This window comes from Melospiza georgiana, chromosome 19, assembly GCF_028018845.1.
Source record: "Melospiza georgiana isolate bMelGeo1 chromosome 19, bMelGeo1.pri, whole genome shotgun sequence".
Classification (NCBI taxonomy): Eukaryota; Metazoa; Chordata; class Aves; order Passeriformes; family Passerellidae; genus Melospiza; species Melospiza georgiana.
Genome location: NC_080448.1, coordinates 9,470,984 through 9,497,942, shown reverse-complemented (window position 1 = coordinate 9,497,942; position 26,959 = coordinate 9,470,984). Strand labels below are relative to the sequence as shown.

The window sequence follows — 26,959 nt, the reverse complement described above, 5'->3', positions numbered from 1 at the left end:
TGAATTTTTTACAATTTTCACAATTCAGCTAGGGGGTTAAATCCTTTTTCAATTTTTTGCGTTTTGCTGCTTTTTAAGACCTCTAACCCAATGCCTACTATCCAGCTGCCTCTAGAGAGAGAAGTCTTTAAAGAGACCAGCTTTGTACCTATAAATAATGTACACAGCAGAGTACAAAAATGGAGTCAAGGAGAAGCTCCTCCTTACCTGAATGTAACTGCAGCAGCTCTGTGAGAATAGCTGTGGTCAGGCTGTGAGCAGCACTCGTACCCTGCCATCCATCTTGGCTAAACTGCTGCTGAGAACTAATGCTGAGATTCCAACACTTGAATATCAACTGGTAAATCCCAACTGCCTTGTGCTGAAACACATGAGATGCCAGCAGCCAAACGTGGCAAGGTTTTGAACAGTGTGGTTATAATCCTACTTGGAAACAAAGGTTTGCTGGAGTGCTTTGTTGAGTTGGATGTGCTGGAATATGGAGAATTTCTCAAGTCTGAGCTCCTGCTATAAATGAAAACACTGTGGCAAAAAAATGTAAATAAATGCCACACATATTTTGTGTAAGAATCCTTCCCAATATCTATAAATATGGTAATTTTGGGGTTTCCCAGTTTTGAGTTTTAAACAGGAGACAGACACATTTAATATTACAAAGCAAGCATTTTATTTTTTTCATGGATTAATTTAATAATTTCATTTTTAACTTACCTGAAAACAATTAATGGAAACTAAATGTAGTGTTTTAAAGAGGATTGCCTTTGAAAGGAAATAATTTGTTCTTGAAAAAATAACTTCAATAGCTTCTCAGTTTAACTGCATTTTAATATGAATACAAAACTCATCCTGGGTCAGGCTCTCCAGGAAAACTTTCTCATGATTCCTGTAGCAGTTGATTCATTCCATGCTGCCTTAATTTTGCAGCTTTAAATGGCAGGTTCTCTGCAAAGCCATCCACTTCAAAGCTTCATAAAACAGAGCTTTGAATAAATTACTGAGTTAGAAATTATACTGGCTGTGCCCAGCTTTGTGCCTGGATGTGGGAATACTTGGCATTGGGTGTGGAATTCCAAGGAAAATTGCCTCTTTGCTGGCTTGCCAAGGAGCAGCAAGGAGGAAAACTGCTGCAGATGAGCAGACACGGAAATCTCCAGCTTCCCTTTCCAGAGAACACATCCTGAAGAACTGTTGAATATTAATACACATTATAATGGTGCAACACTGGGCAAACAGTGGGATTAACAGGAACTCCTGCTGCTGGAGGGGACATGTCCCAGTGTGGTCACAGGGCAGCACTGCCTGCTGGAACCACTCTTACCTTTAAAATGCATCCCTGAGGATGCAACTGGAATCAGTGGGAAGTGGGGAAGGCCCACTGTGTGTGGACACACCATGGTGGGGTGTGGGATGCCCATGCTTCATGAGCCCCAGGCTGTATTATTTGGGATTTTTTTTTCTCTCTTTTGCAAGATTTAGATAATCTAATACTGATAGCAAGACACTTCTAAGCAGTGACATAGTTGCTTTGTCTTTCACAAAAAGGCAGCCCACCTTCCTCTGTATTCAGATTTCTGGTATGTGTGTGTGGAGACGATTTGTCTATAATTGTTTGCTTTCCTCAGAGTCTTTTGAAGTTTAAATCTTCAAGCCAACTCCCTATATTAAAAATAAATTCTTCCAAGCCACCAATAAAATGTCAGCTGTGATTAAAGCCCCGACTCCTCATTTTAAGACTTGTCTCCTAAGCACTGTGAGGTCACTCAATGAGTCAGCGTTTGAAAGGACCAGGACCGTTATTGTTTGGGTAAAGCCCAAAGTTCATCATTGCTTGCTTAAATGGTTTCATCACGTTTTAAATGGATTTGCATTGTGCTGAAGGAAATGTAAACTGCAGGAATGATTTGGCAGAGAACTTGTGATATTTCAGGCACCTCAAATCTTGAAAAAACCCTCTGTATTAATGTCGAAGTTGGTATTTCTGGTAAGGAAAAGCTTTACCTTCTGTGTAGTAAAGAGGAGGGTGAAGTGGGAAGCTCTGTCTGAGGCATAAACTTTCAACTGTGTTCTCTTAAAATAAAGCTTGGGAACTGTAAAATCTCCAGACAAGGGCTCTTGTACAGTGCCAAAGTCTGATAGGGCTTTTCTAGACACATGAATTTTATTAATTTTGTTCATTTAAATAGTGAAGAAATAGAACAGAGATTAAGCTGCAAGGAAAAGCCTTGAGAAGTGAGTCCATACCATTTTCAGGACTGTGGAGCCCATTTATATTACACACATTAATTGTAACAGTGTTTAATTACATGAACACATTTTATTTTGTCACTTTTCCTCCCTGTTTGCTGCAGTGCACACTGTTGGGACTATTTGGAGGCAATTAATCACACCAGAGCAGCAAATAACTTGGAGCAGGACTCTGCCTCTGTCTCCAGCCTGTGTCAGTCGTGTGTCTCCCCATTCTCTCTGCCCTTTTCCTACATTCCTAATTAACTCCTGCCTTAATTCCTCACTGATCCATACAATCCAAACCCTTTGTCTCAGTGCTATCTGGAGAATTGGGCCTTGGTTTTGAGGAGGAATCCCGAAACAGCAGTCGAATGTCTTGCCCTCCTGCAGTGGAGGGTGGCTGGAGCAGAGGCAGGAGTTCAGGTCATTTAGCTGCCACCACCCCCCCTCGGAACATGCTCCAGTGGGGGTAATCAGAGATTGAAATTGTATGAAATCTGTTACAAATTCTGTCAAGTTTCAAGAGTTCTCCTTACACTCTCGGGCTTCCCCATCAACCTTTGATTTTTGTTAAGCATCAATTAAACGTCCCGTGCTTCTCTCGGAGGTGGACAGGTGCAATTGTCGCGCCCACCTTTCCCGGGCCGGCTGGGTCCGTGCGGGGAGCGGCGCGTCCGCCCGGGCGGCTGCGGGTGGAGCCCTGGAGCCGGCTGAGCTCCGGCCGCCGCGGGAGCGCTGCAGCTCGGCCCGGCAGCGATCCGGGGCGCTGCTGCTGCCGGGAGCCCGGCTGCTCTCGGTGCTCACATCCCTGCCTAGATCCCCTCCGCTGGGGCTGTTCCAACCCTCTCCGCCTGCCCCGGGGCGCGGTTCACCCGCTCCATGACGGCAAAACGCGGCTTTGCGGCATGCCGGGCAGCCCTCCGCCCGGTGACCCTGCGGTGAAACCCCCCCGGGGCCGCACGCCGCTCCCCGCCGGTTATGGAACGCTCCAACGGCGAGGGCCGGGGACGGAGGCGGCTCGGCCGTGGCCGCTCATTCCGGCTCTGCCGCGCTAGCACGGGGAGGGGGCGAAGCGCGCCCGTCCCCGGCAGCCTCACCTGCCGCTGGCCCGGGGAGGGGGCGGCCTGGCGGGTCCGCGCTGGCCGGGCCGGCTCTCCCCCGGCCGCGGTGCGGCGGGGCGGGGCGGGGGGCGGGCGCGGCGGCGCCGCTCGCTGATTGCAGGGCGGGCGCTGCCAGTCCGCCGCCTCCCCCGCGCCAGCCGCGTCCCCGCGCCGGAGCCGCACGGCCCAGCAGCGAGCGCCCAGCCCGGCCCGGCCCTGCCAGCCGCCCCCCATGGAGGAGCAGCCCCACCACCACCATCACCACCACCACTATTACTACTACGGGCACCACCACCACCACCCGCAGAGCGCCTACCTGCCGCCGCCCGACGGCCGAGCCCAGCCTAAGCCGCCGCTCCGCCACGAGCACAAGCACGGCGGCCCGCAGCACACGGAGGCGCCGAAGCGGAGACCAGGTTGGAGCGGGCAGCGGGACGGGGCCTGTGACCTACGCGGGGCGGCGGCGGGGCCCCCCCTTCTCTCCCTCCTCCTCCTCCTCCGCCGCCGCCTCCCCCGGCCCGGCTCGAAGCTTCTCCGCCGCGCCGGGGCCGCTTCCTGTCCGCCATGTTGGGGCTGCGGGAGCCGCGGGCCCGCCGGCACCGCCGCCCGCCGGCACGTGGGGCCGGGCCGCGCTGCCCCCGCCGGCCGGGCCCGGGGGGCGCGGGGGGCGCGGGGGGCAGCCGGCGATTGAGGAGCGCCAGGATCAATGAGTCAGAGCAGGCGGAGGGGCCCGGCCCCGCCGGCGGCGGCGGGAGGCGGCGCGGCCCTGCCCGGCCCGGCCCAGGGCGCTCGGCCGCTTCCTCCCCGCCGGGGCCGGGGCTGCGGCCCCCGGGCCGGGCCGAGCCGCCGCTGGCCGGGCGGCAGCGCCGCAGAGGCGGTGGCCGGTCAGTGGCGCGGGGGGAGCCGATCCCGGGCAGGGCCGGAGCCCCCGCCGCGTTCCTGGGGGGCTCCCCGGCTCCAGCAATCCCTCTGGGGCGGTTTCTGCGGGGTCACAGCGAGTGCGTGGCCGCCAGCCGGCCCGAGTGCCGCGTACATTTTTTTTTTTTCCTTCCCATGAATTTTCCTTTTACATAACGAGGAGGGAGGTGGGAGGGGGCCTGGAAGCAGCGGAGCGGGGTCGGCAGTGCCCCATGTGCAGCTTGGGCAGGCAGGGAGGGACCTGATCGGGCACACGCTAAAATAAGTTACCGAGCAAAAATAAGTTGAGAAGTCATTTCACTGTTTGCAGCGTGCCCAGGGTTTTAATGTGTGCCTAGGCTGGCAGCCCTCCCTTCCCAACTCTGAAACGGTTTCTGAGCTTGCCAGATCCTCTTCACCTGTTCTTACCATCTTGGGTTTTTTCCTCTCCCCTAAATTTTGGTTGCTGCACCTCTGTGTCCAGGCCAAGGCCAGCTGTGCCAAATGTTGATTTGGAGAAAACTCAGGCAGCTGAGCTGTGAATGCTTGAGAATTGGAACTAGAAACTGCTGACACACTGACTTACTGAAATGGATTTTGTTCTTCATTTTATTCTTTCACTCCTCATCTGCAATGGTCTTATGACCACTCTTACTGTTTTGTTTCATTAACAAGTGGTGTCAGAAGTCTTGAGTCATACAAGGTCAGCTATAACACTGCTCTTGAGAAGGCTTCCTCTTCATGGTTATTCTGAAATACTTCATTTTAGGGGATCCCACTGTTCTAGTTCTCTCTGGGGTGAAGTATTTATGATTAAATTTCTTAACAACATATTTGAAAGTTATAGTGGAAGTTGTGGTGGTTACAGATACTTTCATGTAGTAAAATCCTTTTTGATCCCCCTCGGCAAACTCAGTTGTGGAATTTCTGTAAAGATTCCTACAAGGATTCTTGTGTTCCCGACTTGCACAGAACTTGAGCTGTTACATCTGCCAGACATCTGAGGCTCCAGGATGTGAGGGTAACAATGATTTTTTAGTTACAGCAGTTAATTTCAACAACATCAGCAACAACAAAAACATTCTTCTCCCAAGCTGGAGTTTTGCCCGCTCCAGTTGTTGAGGGACTCCCTCTGAGTGCTGACTCGGTGCCACCGTGGCTGCAGATGGAGCCTGAGGTGGGTCGGTGGCTGTGGGGGAAGGAGGACGGGTGAGTCAGAGGAGCAGCGGGTGCAGGAGGGGTCCCTGTGCAGCTGGAGTGTGTTTGTGGAGCAGGGCACTGTGTGCTCTCCCCATCTCCAGCGCTTCTCTTGGGGCTTTGGCCAGGGTCCTCGAAAGCAGCAGGCCTCTGGCCAGAGGTGTTTAAAGAGGAAAAAGCAAAAGAGGAAGTTGGGGTGGTTCAGTGTGGACTCTCCTGGGCTTCCATTGCACTCCCAGAACCATGGGACCTGGAGTAAACTTCAGAAGGGAAGAGTAAAGCTCAGTCTGCAGCACGATCTCATGGTTTTATGAGTTGAAACCCCAAGCAAATGCTTTATTTCTTGGGTCTCAGGCTCATACCAGCTCTCCTGGGGACTCTGAAATACAAGTTTTTCAGTGGGGAAGAGACCCACTGCTGGTGGCAGCAGAAGGGCCCTTGCAGGCATGCATTTCTTAGTTCTCTCAGCTTTTCAGTGCTCAGGAGCATATGTAGGGAGGTGCTGGTCACTATCCTGAAACGTTCTGAGGAGATTTTCTTCCCTCCATCTTCCAGCTGGACTTGCACGTGTCCTTTTGGAAATACTGTGCTTTATTTCCCCACTCCTTTACTGAGATGGCATTTGGGAGGAGGGTGGGAAGGAGCACTGCTGGTGTTGCAGGCCCAGGAGCTGATGGAGATGGTAGGAATTGTCCCTTGTTCACAGTGTGTATCCTGAACCTCCACAGATCTTGTCACAAAGGCAGTGGATCCCGCTGTCTTGAAGCATCCTGGAAATTAATTTTTTCCTCTCTGTGACCTGGAAATAGTAGCTGATGAAATAGCTTTCCAGCTTGCCAGTGATCTTCAGTACTGTATATTTTCCTGGCATAGTATCTGTATTTTCTTTTGCTTTGTTATGTTATCTGTGTGTCACTCAGTTATGCGGGAGGCAGTCATGGCTGGTCCTTCCTGCTTTAACCCTTCTTGCTGTGCGTTCCAGCAAATAAATTTATGCAGCTTTACCTCAGAGACTAGATATTCTCCTATTTTAAAAATGTCTGCACGAGGAAACTGGATATGTTTGGGGCTGACTGCAGCTTTCTGCAATGGCAAGTCTAACATTTCACATTCTAATTCTTGCCTTTTGCTGTTTTTGGCTTCCCTCTAGGCTACGGAGAGCTGAATGGTAACGCAGGAGAGCGAGAGGCGTCCCTGAAGGGCCTGTGCTCTGATGAAGCCACCGCCCCAGGATCCAGGGTCCCCAATGGCAGCCAGCAGCTCGTAGATCCTAATGTCACCCCAAAGCAGACTGTGAAGGCCGGTGCTTTGGGGAAAGCTGGAATCAAAACCAAGAACTTCATTCAGAAAAATAGCATGGACAAAAAGAATGAGAAGTCCTACGAAAACAAACACAGAGAGAACCAGTCCTCAGACAAGCCAGAGGGAGTGTCTATTCCAAACGGCGTGGTGACCAACAATTCCAGCTACATCACAAATGGCTACGTAGGCAAAGGGGCCGACAACGATGGCAGCGGCTCCGAGAGTGGATATACCACACCTAAAAAAAGGAAAGGCAGGCGCAACAGTGCCAAGGGTTGTGAGAACTTGAATCTAGTACAGGACAAAATAATGCAGCAGGAGGTCAGTGCGCCAACCTTGAAACAGGAACTTGAGAGTTTCAAGCCTGATTATAGTGAACAAAAGGGGAACCGAATTGAAAATACTAAGCCTGTTTGGAAATATGAGGCTGGGGCTGGTGGAGCAGGCAGGGGGAAGCCTGGGCTCGGGGATGTACCACGGAAAAACTCTGATGCCAAACCTGGGATTAGCAGCAAGAAGTTTGATGACCGGCCCAAAGGGAAGCACGCATCGTCGGCTACGTCTAAAGAGGACTCATGGACCTTATTTAAACCACCCCCAGTTTTTCCAGTGGACAATAGCAGTGCTAAAATTGTTCCCAAAATTAGTTATGCAAGTAAAGTTAAAGAAAACCTCAACAAAGCAGCTCAAACCCCATCCACGTCATCCTCATCGTCTTCATCATCTGCTGGGGAAACTCAGGCCCAGACATCATCAAGTCGACTGTCCCAGGTCCCCATGTCTGCTATGAAATCTGTCACTTCTGCCAGCTTCTCCAACGGGCCAATCCTTGCTGGGACTGATGGAAGTGTGTATTCCCCAGGGGCCCAGCCACTGCTCTCCACTGCTGCTAGTACTGTACCATCGACCTCCTCCTCCGAGTCTGTACCCCAGGACATGAGTACAACTTCGACAGCCCTCGAACAAAAGAAATCTGGCCTTTTTATCTACCCTTCAAATATGCAAACTGTGCTCCTGGGGACAGCACAAGTCGATTTCCCTTCACAGACGAATCAGCAGAACCTGGGGGATATCTTCCAGAATCAGTGGGGCTTGTCTTTCATAAACGAGCCCAGTGCTGGACCTGAAACCGTTGTGGGGAAATCTGCGGATAATCAGTTAATGGAAGTGACATTTCAAGGGGAATATCCTGCCACTTTGGTTTCACAGTGTCCTGAAATCATTCCCTCAGGAACTGAACAACCTGTGTTTCCTAAGGCTTATGAGCTGGATAAACGGACTAGCCCTCAAATTCTTAGTGCTGTTCTTAAGCCTGGGACTGCTGTTGAGGGTGGTGTCTTAGCCTTGGAGTCGCATCACACAGGTGACCTACAAAAGGCAGACACCGGTAGCCAAGGTGCTTTAGTGTTTCTTTCAAAAGACTATGAAGTAGAGAATCCTCTGGCCTCTCCTACGAACAATTTGCTAGCCTCCGCCAAAGAACAGAGGTACCAGAGAGGCCTAGAAAGGAAAGATAGCTGGGGTTCTTTTGACCTGAGGGCTGCTATTCTATATCACACTAAAGGTAATGGCTTCACTTGCTGCCTAAGGGCGTTCTCTTCTTTTATTTTTATTCTCTTTTATTTTTAGAAGTGCAATATTCTAACATGGTATGTTCCTTCCAGCAATTCTAATTGTTTTAAAAATGACCCTTTTCTTTGCTTGCATATCCTCTCACGGCAATAACGGTCTGGGGAAGTTACTCAAAGGGTTGTTTAATTAATGTTAAGAGGTATTTGTTTCCCCGTTCCCGCGGACAAGCATGAGTGATGTTGAGAGAGATGATACTTAGCAGGTCCTCGTGAGCCACCCAGCATTGGAAGGAGTTAAATGTGTGGTTTCAGCTGCTCTTTTCCAGCTGCACCAGGTGCTGTTCTGTCACTGTGAAGGCTTCTTAGTCTGTACTCACACCTCTGCCACCAAAGTGTTGCAGCTTGTCCCCTGGGCAGATCAGACCATGAAATCATGGCTTTGAAGGAAGAAGAAATTATTCCTACGACTGTAGGTGTGATTTATTTTTTTAAGTGTGCCCCACACACACTTTTTCCCTGCCCCTGAGTATTATGGCGGCAGCAAGACCAATCTTCTCTTATCAGCTCCTCTGTGAGCTGCAGATTGAATTCTCTCCTTGTCTTTGTAGGCCACATCTTTCAGATGATTTTATTGCTTTCATGGAGTTCTTTGTAGTCCAGCTCCCTTTTTTCCTGGTTTTTTTTTTTTTTTTTTTTTTTTTGAGATTGAAATGACTCAGACACGATACAGACACTTTAAAATGGGAACGGAGAGAGGGAAGCCTGTGGCATGGCTTGCTTTCTGCTTTAGCCTCAGCCCCAGAAGTGTGAGGACTTGAGGCAGCGTTTGGCTTTTGGTGCTGGCTCGGTGTTAGCAGGAGCCTGGTTGGGTGTTCCCTTTTGTCACAGTGTTATTTTCTCACTCTTGACCAACACTGGGGCAGTTCCTTTTTCTGACCCCCTTCCCTCTCCCTGCACCCCTCTGCCCTGAAGGGAGCAAGGCGATCATGCCTTTTTTTGTTTAGTATTCCACATGCATATAGGGATAATGTCTTGCTCCCCTCTGCAGAGGGTGGCTGCTTGGCTTTGGCAAATTTGCTCTTTTCACCCTCTGCAAAGTTCATGAATTACCACTTCACAAAGTCTGTATGGCATAAACTCGAGTGCCTTCTTGTAACAGTAACAAGCCCAGTCATTTAAAAATAATAACTCCAAATATTTTTTCCAGGTCATCTCCCTCTCAAGATGTTAACATTTCAAGCTCTAGTATTCTTGAGAACAGTGTTCATCAATTGATTTTATCTGGGTCCTCTCCCTTCTACTCAGTTTATTCCAGCATTAAAGCAGGCTTTCTAGTCTCGTTTTTTGTGTCTGCTTGCAGTTTAAATCCCATTCTCCCATCAGAAAGCATAACATGGAAGAAAATCCTCGGTGATCTTTTTCTTAATTTTGAAAATATTCCCTAGACTTCTGTTTGTCTCTCTGTTGTCGGCCTGAACTTGTGGAGCAGCAATTGTGCTGCCAGCAAGGCTCATCAGCTCTCCCATTCTCACTTGCTGTGAAAGGCAGACCTCAGTGAAACAATAGGAACAACAGGAAAATAAAGAACACTCCCATCCCATGTCCTCTCAAGGAGGTGTTAACTTCAAAGCCTGGCTGCGTGGAGCTCTTCTAAACACAGGAGTTAATTACATTTGTTGGCAAGAATGGCCACTTAAAGCACCCGTTAAAATACTGTTCTCTGCTCTTCTTCTGCATGTGAATGGTCTTGCTTTGAGCATCCAGAGCAAACATCCTCATGATGGCCTGGGGATACCCGATCCTGCCCCAGCACTCATCTCTGCTGATTTCTTTTTCACGTTATGTATGTGCCATCTTCAGGGTGTTACTTAGGGGTAAACGATGATGGCTGTTGCTAATCAGCATTGTCATTAATGCACTGACGGGGTGCTCCAAACACCTTGGGCTTATCTTTCTCCTATTTAGTGGTCAAAAGCTTTCAAAAAAAAAAGAGATCAGGCCAGGTCTTAGTACTTTTGTAATGATGGCGGGTGTTGCATTTCATCCTTGGGGTGAGATGGGTTAAGGGATATTTGGAGGAATGGTGCCTCCTGTCCTCTCTTCATGGCCGTGGCCCTGCAGCAGAGCCCACCCTGGCTGTGAAATGCCTCAAAAGCAGAACTGTGGGTGTGATTGCAGGACAGCAGTGCGGGGGTTAATTCCCACACTGTGCTCTCCGTTTATCTTGGGCTCTTTTCCTGAGGTCCAGCTCCAAGCCAGCCAGTTCCTCTGCAGTAGGAAAAGAGAGATTTCACTCGGTTCCTTTTCACGATTTGCCTTTTTCTCCTTGCTGGGGAGAGCCTGTGGCTTTGCCTGGGTCGGTGTTAGGGCATTCCGGGCCCTCAGACTGTTTGGTTTTGATTTTGAGAATCTCGTGAACTTCTCCCTCTCAGATTGATCTGTTTGCTGTTGAGCAAAGTCTGGGTAGTTTGATCTTTGCATCTGCCCTGCCCTTGGGGTTATGAACACAAAGGGAAACGATCACAGGACAAGGACAGGGGTGAGTGTGGAGTCCTGGTGTTCTCTACCCTGAGCTCCATGTTTTAGTGCAAGGATGAAGCTCTGGGGGTTGCAGAGAAGAATGAGTGTGAGTGGTTGCAGTGCTTTGAATGTCACAAATGTGCACACTCTTTCTTGCACTGTTTGTGCCTGCAGGTGTGACCAGGTTGTGTGGATCCTCATCCTGGACTGTAAATTTCTCTGGGAAAGCCTCCAGCTTACTCAGTAGCTTTGTTCCAGCAAACCAGGCTTTCCTGTGCGTGGTTTGCCCAGCAACTGCACAGGACATTATAAACTGTAATTGCTTCACGGCTTCCCTGTGGAAAGATGGATGGAGGAGGTGGCACCCAGAGAGAGCTGGCTCTGGTACAGTGCTCCTGTACCTCAGCACAGTGTCCCTGAGTGCTGCCAGGGCTGGGTGGCTGCAGAGCACAGCGAGGTCCTGCTGCAGGATTCCTGTGTTCCCTAGCCTGTACCCTGACTGCTTTTTCTCCAGAGCACTGGGAACATTCAGGCAAGGATGATGATGCACTCTCTTGTTCTTGTGGGAGACTTTTCCTGATGGTTTCATTGTACCCCTGCTCCGTGCCTTGCTTCTTTTCTTTTTTCCCCCTCTCTCTTTAAAGGGCAGAAAGACTCCCTTGATCATCTGATGTGCCTGAGTGTAAAACACAATCCTTCAACGTGGCTGCCTTCACTGACAGCCCGTGCTGCCTGCAGTTTGTGGTGGTGCCTTGAAACGCTCACAAGTGACAGGTCTGATTTACCAAGGGAGATCTGATGTAGCTCAGCACTGGTGGGCTTGCTCTGGATGTGCTTGGAGACAGGGATGGGCTTCACATGGAGACTGGAAGGCCCAGGAAGGAGTGGTGCTCTCATTTCAAGTCATTGTCCCCTGTCAAGGTTAGAAGTTGAACTTCTGCCTTGGTGTGGCATTGCCAAAATCCTTATCTTTTTGAGGTAAAACTGATTCTTGCAGATATTATGGTGCTTCAGATAAGGAGGCTGAGTGTATGTCAGCTTTGCTTGCATTGAAACCAGCATCTTCTTTTACTGTTTTAGTCCTTCTTTTAAAGACAGCTGGATGAAGCACTTCATATCAGAATAGTTGTCAACACTTTGGAGAATTTTGTCATGTTCAGGCAATTGCAGTCTTCCAGGCCAGGCTGTCACTAACACTGAGCTCTAGATGGCAAGCTTTGTGGTGGGAAGCTCAATAATTTGCTTGTCCTGAGCTAAAAAGCAAATAATTGAGGCCTCCAGCTCAGCTGCACAGCAGCAGAGACCACATGGGTGGAGGAGAGGGAACTGCAGGGTTTCCCTTGTTCTTGCCCCTGAATTTCTGCCTGTGCTGCTGCTTTGTTCCTTCTGAGCACCTCGGTTGCAGCAGCAGCATCTCTGCTTGCATGAAGAAGCAGGAGAGCAGCATGGAAAATAGAGCAAGGCAGCGTGGGCCAGCCAGGAGTGGCGTTCGCCGGAATGGTGAACTGGGTCAGAAGAAATAGCAGAGCTGTGAATTCAGCAATTTTCATCCTTTACATCAGGAGAGGGGGGGGGGGGGGAAAAAGCCTTGGTTTCCCATCCCCCCGAGGTGGGAAGGGGTTTGAGCTCGCTCTGTTGGTTATGGCCTTGTGGGGCTTGAGCTGTGGGGCAAAAGCTGATTTAATTCTCCTTCCAGTCCCTGCTCTTTCCAGTTGTCAGGATGAGTACAGTGTATGCTGTACAGCCATGAGTCTCCACAGCATGGAGTACTTTCCTTTGTTTCCAGGGCAATCCCTGTACTTAATCATTGTCCTGCAGGTGCAAACAGCAAACATCAGACAAAAAATGGTCCCTTCTTGTTATTTCTTTACTGTTGTATTTTAGGGACAATTTTGGAATTTATAAGGACAGTGAAGTAGTAGCATGGCATTGTGCAGACACTTCTGTTTGCAGGGGCTGCCTCTCTAGCAAGGAAAATGTGTGTAAAAATGCCTGCCTTAGCAGGTTATTTCAGAAACACTTTTTTACCCTCCAAGGTTCCGTACCAGTCCTGCTGTAAAGTTTATTGACCTATGAGGAATCCCAGCACAATTCACCAGAGTGTGCCTTAGTCCTTTCCTGACATCAAAGCTTTCCTCCAGCGCCCCTTTGTTTCAGTGATAGTCCCCAGAAAAAAGCGGTTTAGGTGGATGTGGCTGAGATTGTCTGCCCCAGGCAGTTCCTCAGCAAACCACCAGCCTGAGGGCTGTGGAGAAGCCAGCTAATTGTAAAGAAATATCCTGGAAAATGAGAGGTTGGAAGGGGCACAGGAGGTGACCTCGTTCTGCCCCCGGAGTAGGGCTGGGTTGTGCAAGGGTTTGTTGGTGGCATTTTCTCCAGCTGGGTTGGAGTCCACTGGAGAAGAAAGTTTGGTGTTTCTCCAGCCCCCTGTCTGGTTTTGGGAGTGGTGGCTCCTGTTGGGCAGGAAAGCAGCAGTTCTGGGGCAGTATCTGAGAGACTGGACAGGGGCTGGTGGTGAGGATGCCCCTGTTCTCATGCAGGGTGAGCAGCTGTAGGAGTCCTTTGCTTAAACTCACTCTGGGAGCTTTATCCAGGGAAAAGAAGCTCAAGAAAAGAGCTCTGAGCTCAAAGAAGGAGGGCTGAAAGCAGGCATGGGGCCTCTTGCATGCCCAGTTCTTGGGGGCTGTCTTTCCTTCTGCTTGGCTGGAGCCAGGCATTGGGCAGCAGTGGCTCTGCTGAGCTCCCTGGTCACCCTGTGACAGTGGCCATGCATTTGTCACGGTGCCTTTTGTCATTCACAGGTGATCACAGCCTTGAACTGGCAGGAAAACTTAGCTGTATTACCAAGTAAAGAAGAATAAATCATACAATTCCATTTTAAGATGGAAAAAAATCCCTTTTTTCCGTAGTTTTGTGTTGCAGTTAGCCTGGAACTTACTTTCTTTTCCCTTCCCTTGCAACTTCCCAAGTGAAGTTGTGTCACTTGGTCAGTGTGCTTTAACCTGTGCTGTCCCCTGTGCTGTCAGGTGGAGGGGAGGACCTTGCTCTGCTGGTGACAGGTGATATTTAGTAAGAGCTGTTATTGCATTGTTTGCTGATGGTCTTTGGTTTTGTAGCTTGGTCCTGCTGAGCATCTGCCAGCCAGTGTGTCCAGGTGTCTGGGATGTCCAGGACACTTTACACCAACCTCCCTTTCTGAAGGAGGAGAAGGGAAATTGAAGTCTGAAATGGCTTAGATTTGTTTTTTGTTTTTTGTTTTTTTTTTTTTTTTTTTAAACAGAGTTTTGTCAACTTAGTAATTTTTTGGTATATCTGTCCTATTGTCAGATACTCTTTTTAATACATGGAGTTCACATTCTTGTGGTGTCCAGAGCAGTTAAAGCCAAATAAAGGTGCACAAGACAATGGTCTGTGCATGGGGATGTGGTGGTGGGTGGTGCTTCAGCTCTGCCTTGTATTTCATGCTCAAGCATTGCTCTAATGTGCAGGAACCAACAACTGGAGAGTAGTTTTCTGTCCTGTGCCTTTGGGGAAAGCTGTTAAAATGGGAGATGTTCTTTAGCTGTTAGGAAATGATGCATCAAACTGCGCTGAATGGAAAACTCGCTCCACAGGAGGTAATTTTAGTAGCTGGTTCATTTTACTTCAGGGGAATCTGCATCTGGCAGATGAGGGAGGCAGTCCCTCGCCAGCCTGCTCCTGTCCCTGGGGTGTTAGAGGCTGGCTACTGTTCCCACAGCACTTAGGGCTCCCCTATAGAAGTGCAAAGTGTTGCTGTTACTATCCTGACGCAAAAATAACAGACCTCGTAAAATTTTGTCAGGGCCTTCCTTACAAAAGGCTTAATTGTGCAAGGAGGGCTGGCAATATTTATTTGCATGCAATTTCCTGCCCCAGGGAGCTGGAGATTGTAGGGGACAAAGGACAGATGAAGGGTTGGAGAAGGGAGGCAATTGATGGAGGTGACACTTGGCACACATCGTGGGTTTTGTAGGGCTTTTTCTTCCTTTCCTGTGCTGGTTTACTCACTGCCTTGTTTTGTGCTTTACTGCACATCCCATGTGGCCTGATAATCTCTTAGCATTCCCTTTTCCTAGCCTCTACCAAGGTCCTGTCACCCTTTCTGGCTGAAAAGAGACTGAAAAGTGGTTCTTGGAAAATTGTGTTCCGACTAATACCCATTTTCTATAATTTTGTCTATTGAGCTTGGGCACAGGGTACAGTCAGCATCTTCAAAAATATTCTAGCTCATGAAATTCCAACGTGATAGCAGCTCAAAGTAGTTATTTTGAATGGTTCTCTAAAGATGCATCTTTGTTTGGGGGATGTTTTAAAGGGAAGAGCCTTCTGTTTCTCAGCGTTAATGAAACAAACATTTAACTTTGCTGTTATTTCTTAGGTAAACAAAAGCATGTGCGTGTCCAGGGAGAACTGGGAAGGGTTTGTCTTTAGCCTACAAACGTGTTGTAGAGGTAAAGTGTGGGAAGACCTGCAAGGCAGGTGTGTAGAGCATCGCACCTTGCTCCTGGACAGTGTTGGCAGCAGCTCTCAGAGATGTTCTCCCAGCTGCAGCCCTTGCCTGGTGCCTCAGCACACACATGCTGTGAACCATGTGCAGCTCGCTGTGTCCAGCACTTCTCATTTCACACTCACTAAGCATCAACTTGGAAAAATCATCTCTCCAGGCTCCTCGTTGAGGCTGTAATGTGCAAAGCAGCGTTGGGGTCAGAGTAGTAAAGCCTGAAGTTAGATTGTGATATGTAGGACTGGTGAATGGTGATGACATTTCTGATGCTCAGCTTGGCTCTCTGACCCTTAAGACCATGTTACAGCTATGCCTTTGCCTTTTATTGCTGGATTATTCATGTCAAATTTGTGTTGTCCTGTGGGATGGGGCTGTGCTGCTGGGTGGGAAGGGGTTGGCTCTGTTTGAAAGCCCCAGCACAACTGCCACAGTTGGAAAATTAAAGTGTGTTTGGAGTGGTCTCTAATGGCAGCATCAATCTGCATAATAACAGTGGTCTCCTTTTGCCTCCACAGAAATGGAAGCGGTTTGGAATTTGCAGAAGCAAGGTAAGGATGTTGGAAGGGATAAATGAACCAAATTGCTCTTTCTGTTGGGAGGGGGGACGAATGAGAGTGGATTGTCTCTGTGTCTGGAGATGCCTGGGTTCAGTTCTTCAACTCCTGTGGTTTGTAGTCTGGATTTATCTCTGTTTCAGATCGCTGAAAGTCAGGACAAAAAGCTTTGCTATAATGGTGAGCTGCTTGGAGAGAAGCAGAGTCTCTAGAAGAGCAATAAACCCAGTGTCAAATTAGATTTAATGACTCTTCCTTATGTGTATACAAAATTGCTTTCTATTTCTGGTGTTGGATGTCGCATCCAATAATAAGTTTTACATTCTGGTGTATCCCCACAAGTCACTTGAGAGGAAATTTTTTGTGAAGAGAGCTGTATGTGGAGACCTGTGTGCTGCTGTGGGGAGCAGCTCTGCTCTGGGGGAGCCAGCCTGGCCTTGGGGTGGCTTGGCAGGAGGGGGACATCCAAAGGAAAAGTCTCTTAACAGCCAAGTATTTGTGTTTATTTTCAGCCACAGGCCCTGAAAGTAGCTTGTCCAAAACTTAGAATTCTGCTTTCTTTCCAGATCCCAAAAGGATAATCACTTATGATGAAGCCATGGATCGCCCGGATCAATGAAGGTAGCAAGACAAGACTGCCTGTTCTAACCTTTCTGCAGCATTTGTGCTGTTCGTGGGGGACAAAAAGGCTTTTATGCTCCTTCTAAATCTTCAGTGCAGCAGAGGAACCATAACTAGAATCACAGGATAATATATACAAATATATATATAGTTATTTAAAAATGGCAACTGAAAGTAATTAGACTTCTTAAGGAATCTGAAAATTTATTTCAACGAGACTACACACGTGATTATTTAATCTCCGGTACTGAATAGATTTTTTTTTTTCCATTTTTGTTTTGTTTTGTTTTTGTTTAAAGAGTGAATGCAAGTGATTAAGGAACACAGACTCAATTACAAACCCGGTTTCAAAGTTCCTGCTGTCGTCTGCATGGGCAACAGCAACCCACTGGAGAGGCATTTCCACTTGACAAGGTTTCTGTTTCTTGTTCTGTGACTGTAGTGACACACTAATCACAGGGAAATCAGGATGAATCACCATCCTTCATCTCCTCTTTCCCTTCCACCTCCCCTGTTTGGTTTCTTTTTTATTTTTTTTTTTCTGATTTGTTTTCCATTGAATGCTGGAGAAACGCCTTGAAGTTTGCAGAGTTTCTTTTTTTTTTTTTCCAGAGAATTATAAATCCGCATGTTTTGCCAGGAGTAAAGCAGCAATCCTATGCTGGTGATATTGTCTTAAAAGGATCATTCTGCTGAGGGAAAGATGGTAATACTGCAGTTCTAGGATGCATGGTGAAGTCACACAGTTGACCTGGCTCCTGTTACACGTTGGACTATTGCAACTGAAGAGTTATTTCATTTTAAAAGACAACATGGAAAAATAAGCAATCTGTTTAGGCATTTAATATGGAGAAAAAAACAACAAAAAAAAAAAAAACCCACTGTTCCCACAGTTTAATGCCATTGTATTACTGGGAGCAAGAAAAAAAAAAAAAAAGACAAAAAAAACTATCTTCTGCTTTCAACTGTAGGTGCTTCATATTTGCTCTATCTGTCTCCTAACACTAAATGTGCTGGATTTTTTTCCCATTTTCATTGGAAAACTGAAGAGGAATTGAGTTCTGCTAACTTTCACCCTTCTTGAATTATTTTTTCTCTTAAAAAAATTGCAAAATAACAAAAAAATGAAAAAAGTTAAAAAAAACCCAAAAAATAAAAAAATGGGAATTTGAATCCTTTTCAATTTGTCCATAGAACGCCAGTGGCTGGGCTTCCTGCCCCTTGGAAATGCTCTTTTATATTTTAATGCAGTCTGTGTATTTCCGGGCTCTGCTTCTAATTATCTCTTAATAAAAATATATTTTATTACAAAAAAAATGGAGGACTTAGGAATGAAAATAATAATTTAAAAAAATAAAAAAAAAATAATCCCAGGGAAAGGAAAGCTTCCTAGCAGTGGTAGGGAAGGCTGAGCAGAGCGCAGGCTCCAGCTGTGTTAACCCCTCTGTCCCATTGCAGCTTGTGTAATGTGTCCCAATCATCTGGGGGTCGGGTAGTTTTTCTGGGTTTTTTTAAAAGGTGGAAAGTTCACAGGGTCCAGTGCAAGAGTGAGTAATGAACAAAGCAGAAATGGGTTTGTTGGCCAGCCCCAGCTCCCCATGTACCCAGTGCTCATCGTGGGTGTTGGTGGCCTAATCCTGGCTTTCCAAATCAGCAGCAGTTGGTGTCTCCTAAAATGAGACTGGACCCTCTGGGGCATTAGGAGGAATAGATAAACGCAAAATTTTGGAATATCCTTTGTGCTTAGATCTGCCATCAAGACATGGGGCTGCTGTCCAGTCACCAGAGGGTCCCACAGGGCTCCATCCTCAGCCCAACATCTCATTACAGCCTGGGTTCAGGACTCAAAGAGATACTGATTTTGCTGACACACTAAACTGTGAGGAACTGTTGACACCCTCTAGGGCAGAGAGCCCACAACAAATTAGAGCTGGGCAATCACCAACTGTCTGAAGTTTAACAAGGCTGAGTGTCAGATGCTGCACCTGGGATGGCAGCCCTGGATGGACTGGGAGGCTGGAGAGCAGCACCATGGAAAGGGAGCTGGGGCTCCTGGTCCGTGGCCCATTGGATCTGAGTCAGCAGTGCCCTGGGGGGCACCAGGCCCAGCAGGACCTGGCCTGCTCTGCTCTGCACTGGTGCAGCCTCACCTCGAGTTCTTGGGCAGTTCTGGGCACCACAACATAAAAAAGACCCCGATTAGAGAGCATCCCAAGGGAGGCCATGGGGATGGGGAAGGGTCTGGAGGGGAAACCTCATGAGATCGCTTGGTTTGTTCAGCTGGAGAAGAGGAGACTGAGGGGAGAACATCCTCCCGAGGGGCAGCAGGGAGGCAGGTGCCAACCTCTTCATTCGTGACCAGTGAGAGGGAGTAGCCTGAAGCTGAGTCAGGAGAGGGTTAGGTTGGATAGCAGGAGGAGGTTCTTCACCCAGAGGGTGGTTGAGCACTGGAACAGGCTCCCCAAGGAAATGGTCACAGCACCAAACTTGTCTGAGTGCAAGAAGAGTTTGGACAATGCTTTCAGGCACAGGGTGGGATTCTTGGGGTGTCCTGCACAGGGCCAGCAGTTGGACTTGATCCTGATGGGTCTCTTCCAACTCAGAATATTCGATGATTCTATTGCTTTCTTTTTTTCTTTTTCTTTTTTTTTTCTTTTTTTTTTTTTTTTTTTTTTTTTTTTTTTCAGTAGGAGTATGTAGCATGTGTTTTTTTAAATTGTTTTTATACTTTTAATAAGATTGTTCCTGAATGAGACACTTGAGTTCACGGTGGGACAATGAAACTGAATTCTGTACCTTGTGTAAGACGCTCGCTTTCTGCCACGCTTAAACATTTGACTATGGATTGCCTACTCCATTTGATGTATCCAGAGCTATATAGTATAATCCTGAGTGTGATACTATATAGTCATCATGTATTGTATCAGTCCAGGTTCAGAAATGTGTGGTTGGCCAGTCGCAAATAGTTCTGTTTCACCTATAAACTTGTACCACCTCTGCAGGTGTGTGTAACTTTGAGATGCATAACATGTTTACAGATGTGCCCAACATCTAGTCCTCCAACGTTCCTATTTTTAATTCTGTTGAGTCTCCCAACTGCTTGCCAAAAGTTGGAATTGCCTCCAGCTCCCCTGCTGAAGAGCTGGGGCGTTCCTGAGCTTTAAAGTGTTGAACAAACTGGATAGTGGGGCTGGGAAAATGAAGGTGGAAGAAATGTTCTTTTTCCATTTTTTTTTTATTATTATTATTATTTTCAAAAAGTTGAAGGCTAATAGCAAAGTTTCCAGTTTGTTTTACTGGCTTTAAGGCTCTGCTGTGTATTTATTTGCCTTGTGTAGTCACTTGTCGCCTTAAGGGCTGGGTTCCATTAACAAAAAAAAAGAAAAAAAAAAGAAAAAAAATATAAAACCACCTTGTTTTGCTTCCCTGGGGTCTGTGCTGTCCTGTACCCCTGCCCCAGGTCTGTGCTTGGGGCAGTGCAGGAGTTGAGCAGCACTGACCCTGTGCCTCTAGAAAGGTCTGAGTCTTGCTGAATATTTGAGGACTCTCATGTTGGCCTAGTCCAGTCTGTCACCTGAATAGTGAAAGAAATGCTGAGAGGAGCTCGGTTCAGCGATGGGTTGGGCTGGATTCCCCCTGATGCTCATCTCTGTGGCTTTGCCTCGCCAGCGGGACCCATCCAGAAACACCCTCGGCAGCGCCTTCTCTGCTGTATTTCTGCCCATCCTCTGTTCACATGTCTGTCTGTCTGTCTGTCTCCGTGATCTCCACGGCGTGTGCTCAGCTCTAAGCAGTTAGGAATTCCTCTCTCTGAGCTCCTGTAGCTGCGGCTCCCTGGTGTTTCTGGGATAGACAATTGCCTAGAGCCAGGCAGGACCATGGAAGGAACTTCCTCGTGCTGTCGTGTAACTCACCCTGTCGCTGTCTGCAGTCCTCCCCAAGTCCTCACACAATTCTTAACTGAGCACTTATTAAAAATATCTTAAGATTTAATCTGTTTTCTGATTATTTTTGTGTAAGCTTATAAAAAAACAAAAAAAAAAAAACAAAAAAAAAGAAAAAAAACAAACTGAAATTGAGCTGTGACTAATTTAGCACATTGAAATAACGATAAGGTGTTACTGCTATAAGTCTCATGTTTTGTTTTGTTTTTGTTTGACTCAGAGTATTAGTACTGTAGCATAAACCAAATACAGCCTGGGAAGGGGAGCAGCAGCCTCCTGTCCTGGGTGTGCACCCGAGGGTGTCTGTGGGGGCGAGCATCTGACCTGTGAGGAGAGTGAGCGTGTATTTATTTGTGCCATTGTTTGCATTACACTGAGTAAAGAAAGTTTTAAATCAAAACCCCTCCAGTATGTCTAGTATTGGAAAGCAGCACTAAGGGTGAGATCATGACCTATTTTTTTATTAGCTATGAGGATACTAATTCAGGTTAAGGCTTCTCTCTTGTTTCTGTTCCCGTTGTGATTCCCTTTCCTCTGGTTCCCTTTCCAGGCTGTTTGTTGGAGTGAGGATTCCTGCACAGGCAGGGGCTCTCTCCTTTCTCCTCTGGTCATTCCCCACCTCTCCTCCTCTGCCAGCAGGTTCCTTTGGGTGTGTCTTGTACAGGGTCTTGTGTAATAGAGACTGGAGTGTGTAATGCCGCCCAGATCCAGCTTGGGATCTGCGTGCTTTTGGTGCATCATGGAGTGTTTATGTGCTCCACGAGGTGCTTTAACAACTGCTCCATGACAGTGGTTTGGGGCCTTCAGTGCCCTCTCCCACTCCACTCATTTGGTGGATTGGCAAAGCAATGGCTTTCAAGCTTTGCTTGGAGTTTGGTTTTAGTTTAGTTAAGTTAAACCCACCTCGATCCTCTGTGAAACCTGGTAGAAATCTCCTGTCTCTTTGACCAGTGGGTACCTCCAGGGCGTGGATTCTGTCACTAACCCACTTCAAACCTTTCTGAACTAGTAAATCCCGCTTTTTTTGCCTTTCATAGCTGCTGTGGACTTCTTTGAAATGTGGAAAGAAACCCAATTCTCACTAGGTTGTGAGTCCAGCGCCTGGGAGTGGGTGATGTGTGAGCCAGCTAGCTAAATGGAAAGGAAAATTCCTTCCTGCTGGGAAAAAAAATAGGGAAAAAAAGAGCTGGAAGATGTGCTCCCAGTTGTGTGTGTAATTAGTGCTTTCACCTTCAAGGCAGTGTGACAATAACACCATGGTGTGCTTTCCCAAGTGGCCAGTGGGTGACCTCAGGGACATCTGGGAGTGATGGCGTTCACAGCCAGAACTGCCGGTAGTTTCCCTGTGTGTCCAGGTTTTGATCTTTATTCAGTAAATTGCTGTGGTGTCCCAAGCTTTCAGATTATTACTCTCTCATCCCTAGAAGGCTTTTCTGTCCGTCCATCAGTTGTGATTTTTCTCAGAGAGGCTGTTTACAAGGGAGCTGGTGAGGTTGGGAGGGGAGAGAACAAGGATTCACCCACTTCAAAGCTGCTGCACGTTTTCACACTGGTGTGTAAGGCAGGAGAAGGGCTGGTGTGGTGGGGTAGGCAAGAAAGCCAGAGTAATTCTGGCTTTGGCCACCACCAGAGTGTTTTTCCTAGTGCACACAGCAGGAACCAGGGCTGGCGGAAGGAGATCTCCATGTGCTGCCTTCCAGGGATTACAGAGCTTTAGAGGTTTGCCCAGTACATGTCACACCCCAGGGTCAGGCTGGCTCCTCTGCCCTGCCCAGGATCCTCTAAAGCAACAGGAGAGTGCAGCTGTGGATGTCTGGGGAGGTGAAAGAGCCCTGTGGTGGCCTCATGTCCTGGGCAAGACCCATTCCCTGTGCTGGACTGGAGCAGGAGTCCTGCCTGTGCCCTCACCCGGGGATGCTGAGCTGGATTTATCTTGACTGTTAATCAGAAAGCTTCATACAACATGTCCAGAGCTCTAAAGCCATTTTGTAAGATAGCGGTGTCCCTTTTCTACAGCCTTATTAATGAGTAGAAGATCTTTAAAAAGAAGAAAACAAACAAACAACCAACAAAAAAAGAATTGCTCATTTCTTTCTGTGGTATGAAACTTGTGTACTGCGAACTTCTGAACATTTAGCAAAAATACAACTTACAGTTTTCTAAAAAAAAAAAAAAAAAACCCACAAAAAATCCCCAGCCTGTCTGCTTTCCATACAGTCTTTCCTCAGGTGCTAAATAAGGGTTCCAAAAATGGATACTGCTTTAGGAGTTCCTGCTTTATTCTTAAAATACATATTTTTTTGCTTAGGTGTTGTAAAGATATTTTAACAAGAATGTTGTTTTTTTAATGTAAATAAGATTGTGTCTTTAATTTTGTTTTATCTCCTTTTTGTCCATATTGAATAGTCTAATTTTCATTTTTGAGAAGGACCCTCTTATGCCCTTCCCTGAAGACATTTCATTAAGTGTTGCTGCATTTAAGAACGAATCTACAACTGTTCATTGTCTTGGATTAATGCTGCTGCTGCTGCTATAAGTAACCCTGAAAATCAAGAATGTGTGATGCACTTTTGTTTTTTGTTTTTGTTGTTTTGTTTTGTTTTTTTTTTAACATGACCGTGTAGTTCCTCTGCAGATAGCTGAACCCTCCTGTAACACAGCCACTAACTGGGGGAGTGTAGGAACTGGGGGAGCTGGGGTGTGGGACAGGGGTGGACCTGATTTTGGTGCTGACCTATGGGAATTTCTATGCAAACGCAAGCAAAGGAGAACTCTTTTAACTTGAGAGAACACTGTGCTTTTTTATTTTTTATTATTTCTTTTTTCTTTTTCTCTCCTTCCTTTTCTCAAGCTGCTATTGGAAGGGTAGTGCAAATCCCTGAGGTTTTCAACTTCTCCTTCCTCCGTGGCTGGTGGTGCAGGAAAGGTGCCTGAGTAACTTGTAAGGTAGAAAACACCTCAGTCAGCTCTTGTCTCGTCTCTGGTTTTAGTATATTTGTTTTCTATTTGAATTTATCTATAGAAGGAAATTGCTCATCTCTAAAAAAGCTCTTTTGAGTGCTTTGTCTCAATGTGAAGTTAACCAGCAGTATTAAGGATTGCGTGGCCTCCGTCCTGCCCTTATCCCAGTGCTGGGGACCCACCAGCTCCTTCTCCACCTGGAGAGCACTTGGTGCCTGGGCTTGGATGTTTTCCAAGAAAAAAGTGAGGTGAAGCCCTCCACCCAGCCCAAACCTGCCAGTGAAAGGCTTAGGGAGCACTGGAGGGAGGTCTCACTGCATCAAGGCTCTGTGGTGAGGCACAGGCAGGTCCAGAGCCTCTTCTCTTTGTGGGTCACACCTAGGCCATGGTGGGGGATGTGTACCCTGGAGGAGGAGTTTACTGGAGGGGAAAAAGGGATTTTACTTGACTATTTATAGAAGATCCTTTAGGAATATAAAGTACCTCTCTGCAAAGTGGGGTAAGAGTAAGGAAGGTCTAAAGTCGTGTAGGAAAAACACTTGGGGATTACAACTGCCTGGAAAATAGTCTACAAATACATAGGCCAGAGCTTTCTGCCTGTTTAGTTAGTATTTTCTTTTTCAGACAGCGTTTGCTCTTTTGCACACCGAGGTGTGTGTGTACATCTGACTCAATGTGCCTTGCATGTGTGCTTAGTCTTTCTGGAGAGAGGTGGTGGGGTGTGAGCTGGGGATGTGGCCACGAGGGCCACTCCCCATCCACAGGGTTCCTTAGTGTCCCAGTGACCCCTGGGATCAAAGTGAGAGCTGGCCTCCAGCCTGTGTGGTGGCTGTCTTAGTTTGGGGATGATGTCCTGTGCAGTGGCACCTGTGACTTCGGAGGGGAGTGGGAGGGAGAGAAGGAAAAGCTGCTTCACTCTTCTGTGGATAAAAAATCAGCATTGCCACGGTTCACCTGCAGAGCCAAAACAAGCTGAGGTCTGGAACTGGCTTTGCTGGAGTTCAGGCTCTCTGTGGCACCATGATCCCATTATCCAGGGGATTTATTCCCTGCCAGGTTGTGGTTCTTGTTTCTGTGGGGTTTACAAGATTTTTTTGTAAAGGAGAAGTCAACACGCCTTGCTTGAAGTTAACGAAATCCAAACGCTTGTGTTTGCAGTCAGTGACTCAGAACTCCAAGCTGTGCAATTCTGGGTTCTCCATCTCCCGCCCCAGCGTGTGATGATTCTGTCCGAGTCTCTCTGTACTTCTGCCACAGTAAATGTGAAAGCTTGCTTGCATTGTTTTTTAGAAATGCATTTTGCACACTCGGGTTTCGCTGAAGCTCCATGAAAAGGTTAGTTTGAAGCAGATGAATAAAGCTATGCACATGTTTTGAAAGTTTAATTTGTGTCTCATTACCAGAAGTGACTTATCTGCCCTCTTTTGCATTCCTGTGCTGTCATTGCCTCCATTCTCTTCACCATCTCGGAGGGTATGATGTAAGGTGACAGTTCTTTGCTGACAGCTGTAGCAGAAAACTGGCGCTTCTTGATTTTTTTAGTAGCCTTTCTCTCTCCTTTGCTTTCTCTGTATCTCTCTGTATAGCTATATAAATATATATATTATTTTTTTATTTTAAAGAGCCTACTTTAGTAATTGAATCGGAGGGAGCGGGGTGTGCTGGCTTGTGTTTCAGATACACTTTGTGCTGTCGGATGAACCAGTGCCCTTTTTGTCTCCGGGGAGAGCGTGCTGGTGGCACCCAGTGGTGTCCCCATGGGGACAGGGAGGCCCCCGCGCCAAGCAGCTTTGGGGAGGGGATGGAGACCAGTCCACTGCGCTGCAGGCCGGTGGCGTGGGCAAACTCGAGGCTTCTAATGACAAAATGAACCAAGAGGAATCCTACTGCTGTGTATTCCCACTGTGAGGCAGGAGGGACAGGGTTCCTCACTATCCCGCTGCGGGGCTGGAGCGGAGTCTGGGTTCCCTCCAGCCTCAGGGGTGAGAGCTTTATTTTGGTTTTGTTTTCACGCGTTAGGTGCATTGGGTTGCAGGTATCACCTCTGGAAACATGTTGCTTAGCCCAGAGCCTGTGTGCAGGAGAGTCGGGATTTTGTGACGGGAGAGGGACCCTGACAGCTTTCTCCTCCTGTTCCCTTCGCCATGGCAGAAATTTGTACTAACTTGACAGCTTTTTTTCATACAGAACAGGGCTGCTTTTCTATCTACCATCACACGTGTACTTACACACCTTCAGCGGCTTCCCAGCCTCTGAAGGTCCTCAACTTGTTTACTGGGGGGGACTGACGCCCCTCTCTCCCCTTCCTTGAATATTTCAGTGTTAAGGGCGGTGCAAAACATGACCGCGAGCCGGGGCTGGAGGGATCCTGCAGGCAGAGCCGGGCAGGGTCTGTCTCCTCTCCTGCCCCCCTTCCCCGTCGATAAGTTCTCATTTCGTTCCTGGTTTGTATTCAAATCTCTGCGAGGGGTTGTGCTCTACCTGCTCAGGAGCTGAATTACCTCTGACCTGCGGAGAGGGGCAGCCCCTCTTTGGTGTCCATGTTGTAGTGTGCGACCACACGGATCAGTCAAGGTAGTCTTTGTTTCCTTCTCCCCTCCCCGGTAATTTCTGATTAGGTGAATGCACTCGGTGTGCCCAGCTGGAAAAGCGTTTTCCCGGTGGTGAGAGGGTGGCTAGAGGAGTTTAGTGTAAAACCTGCTGTAGCTGTGTCTGGCGCAGCCCCTTGCGCTGGTGTGGGTGATGTCACGGACTGTAAGGATAGGTAATGTCCATGAGCTGTAATGGCATGATGTATCTTTACCAATGATGTCATACTTCACACTAAATGTTTAAAAAAAAAAAAAGGAAAAAAAAGAAAAAAAAAAACAACCTTACCTGAAATTTTGTTTATTCTGCACCAACAGGTCTTCAAAATTTATCCAAATTTTATTATTTTATCAGGAAAAAAAAAAGAAATTTGTGTAGATCGAATACGTTAAGACAGACAATAAGTGATGTAAATTGTTGAATAAAAATTTTAAAGTTTGTGGGTGTCAGTGTGACTTTCTTTGTTGCGTTTTCAAGGAGCAGCCTGGCTTTGGATCCTAAAGGCCTGGCTGTGCTGGCCGTAGAGCCCAGGAGCTGTGTGTACATAGGTGGGGTGGATCCAGGTGTCCTTTACTTTGTCAGGGGAAGGAGAGGGCAGGGAGGGAAATAAACAAGGGTGTCTGTGCAGCAGTGGGGGTCTGAACCTCCCTCAGTGTGAGCCCCACCTCACTTCAGCCCAGCTTAAAATAAATAGGAATGAATCTGCTCCTGTAATGGGGATTTGCAACCTCAATCCCAAACACACCCCAGCAAACACACACCAAGCTGATTTATCTTTTTCTTTCAGTCACATTTATTGGCAATTGTGGCAGTCGGTACCGTTTTGGGAGTGTTGTTCCATAAGCAGTGGCAGTACGAGAGGGGGTGGTTATTTCGGGAGGGGAGTATTAGCACCAAGAGGGAGCCGGTGAGCTTTCGAAACCTTTGCAGAGATGTACTGGGAAGTGAGGAG

At 47.6% G+C, this 26,959-nt stretch overlaps 1 protein-coding gene across 2 annotated transcripts; it reads left to right on the top strand.

Annotated features, from left to right (window-relative positions):
- The first annotated feature begins 3,505 nt into the window (after positions 1–3,505).
- Positions 3,506–26,442, top strand: NUFIP2 (nuclear FMR1 interacting protein 2). Of its 2 annotated transcripts, XM_058037414.1 has the most exons (5): positions 3,506–3,742; positions 6,571–8,286; positions 15,854–15,886; positions 16,459–16,513; positions 17,126–26,442. In XM_058037414.1, the coding sequence occupies exons 1-4, from the start codon at positions 3,559–3,561 to the stop codon at positions 16,509–16,511; spliced, it is 1,986 nt and encodes a 661-aa protein (XP_057893397.1). In that variant the 5' UTR covers positions 3,506–3,558; the 3' UTR covers positions 16,512–16,513; positions 17,126–26,442. The 2 variants fall into 2 exon arrangements, with proteins under 2 accessions (XP_057893397.1, XP_057893396.1); XM_058037413.1 differs by having other exon boundaries at positions 16,459–26,442.
- The last annotated feature ends 517 nt before the right edge of the window (positions 26,443–26,959 follow it).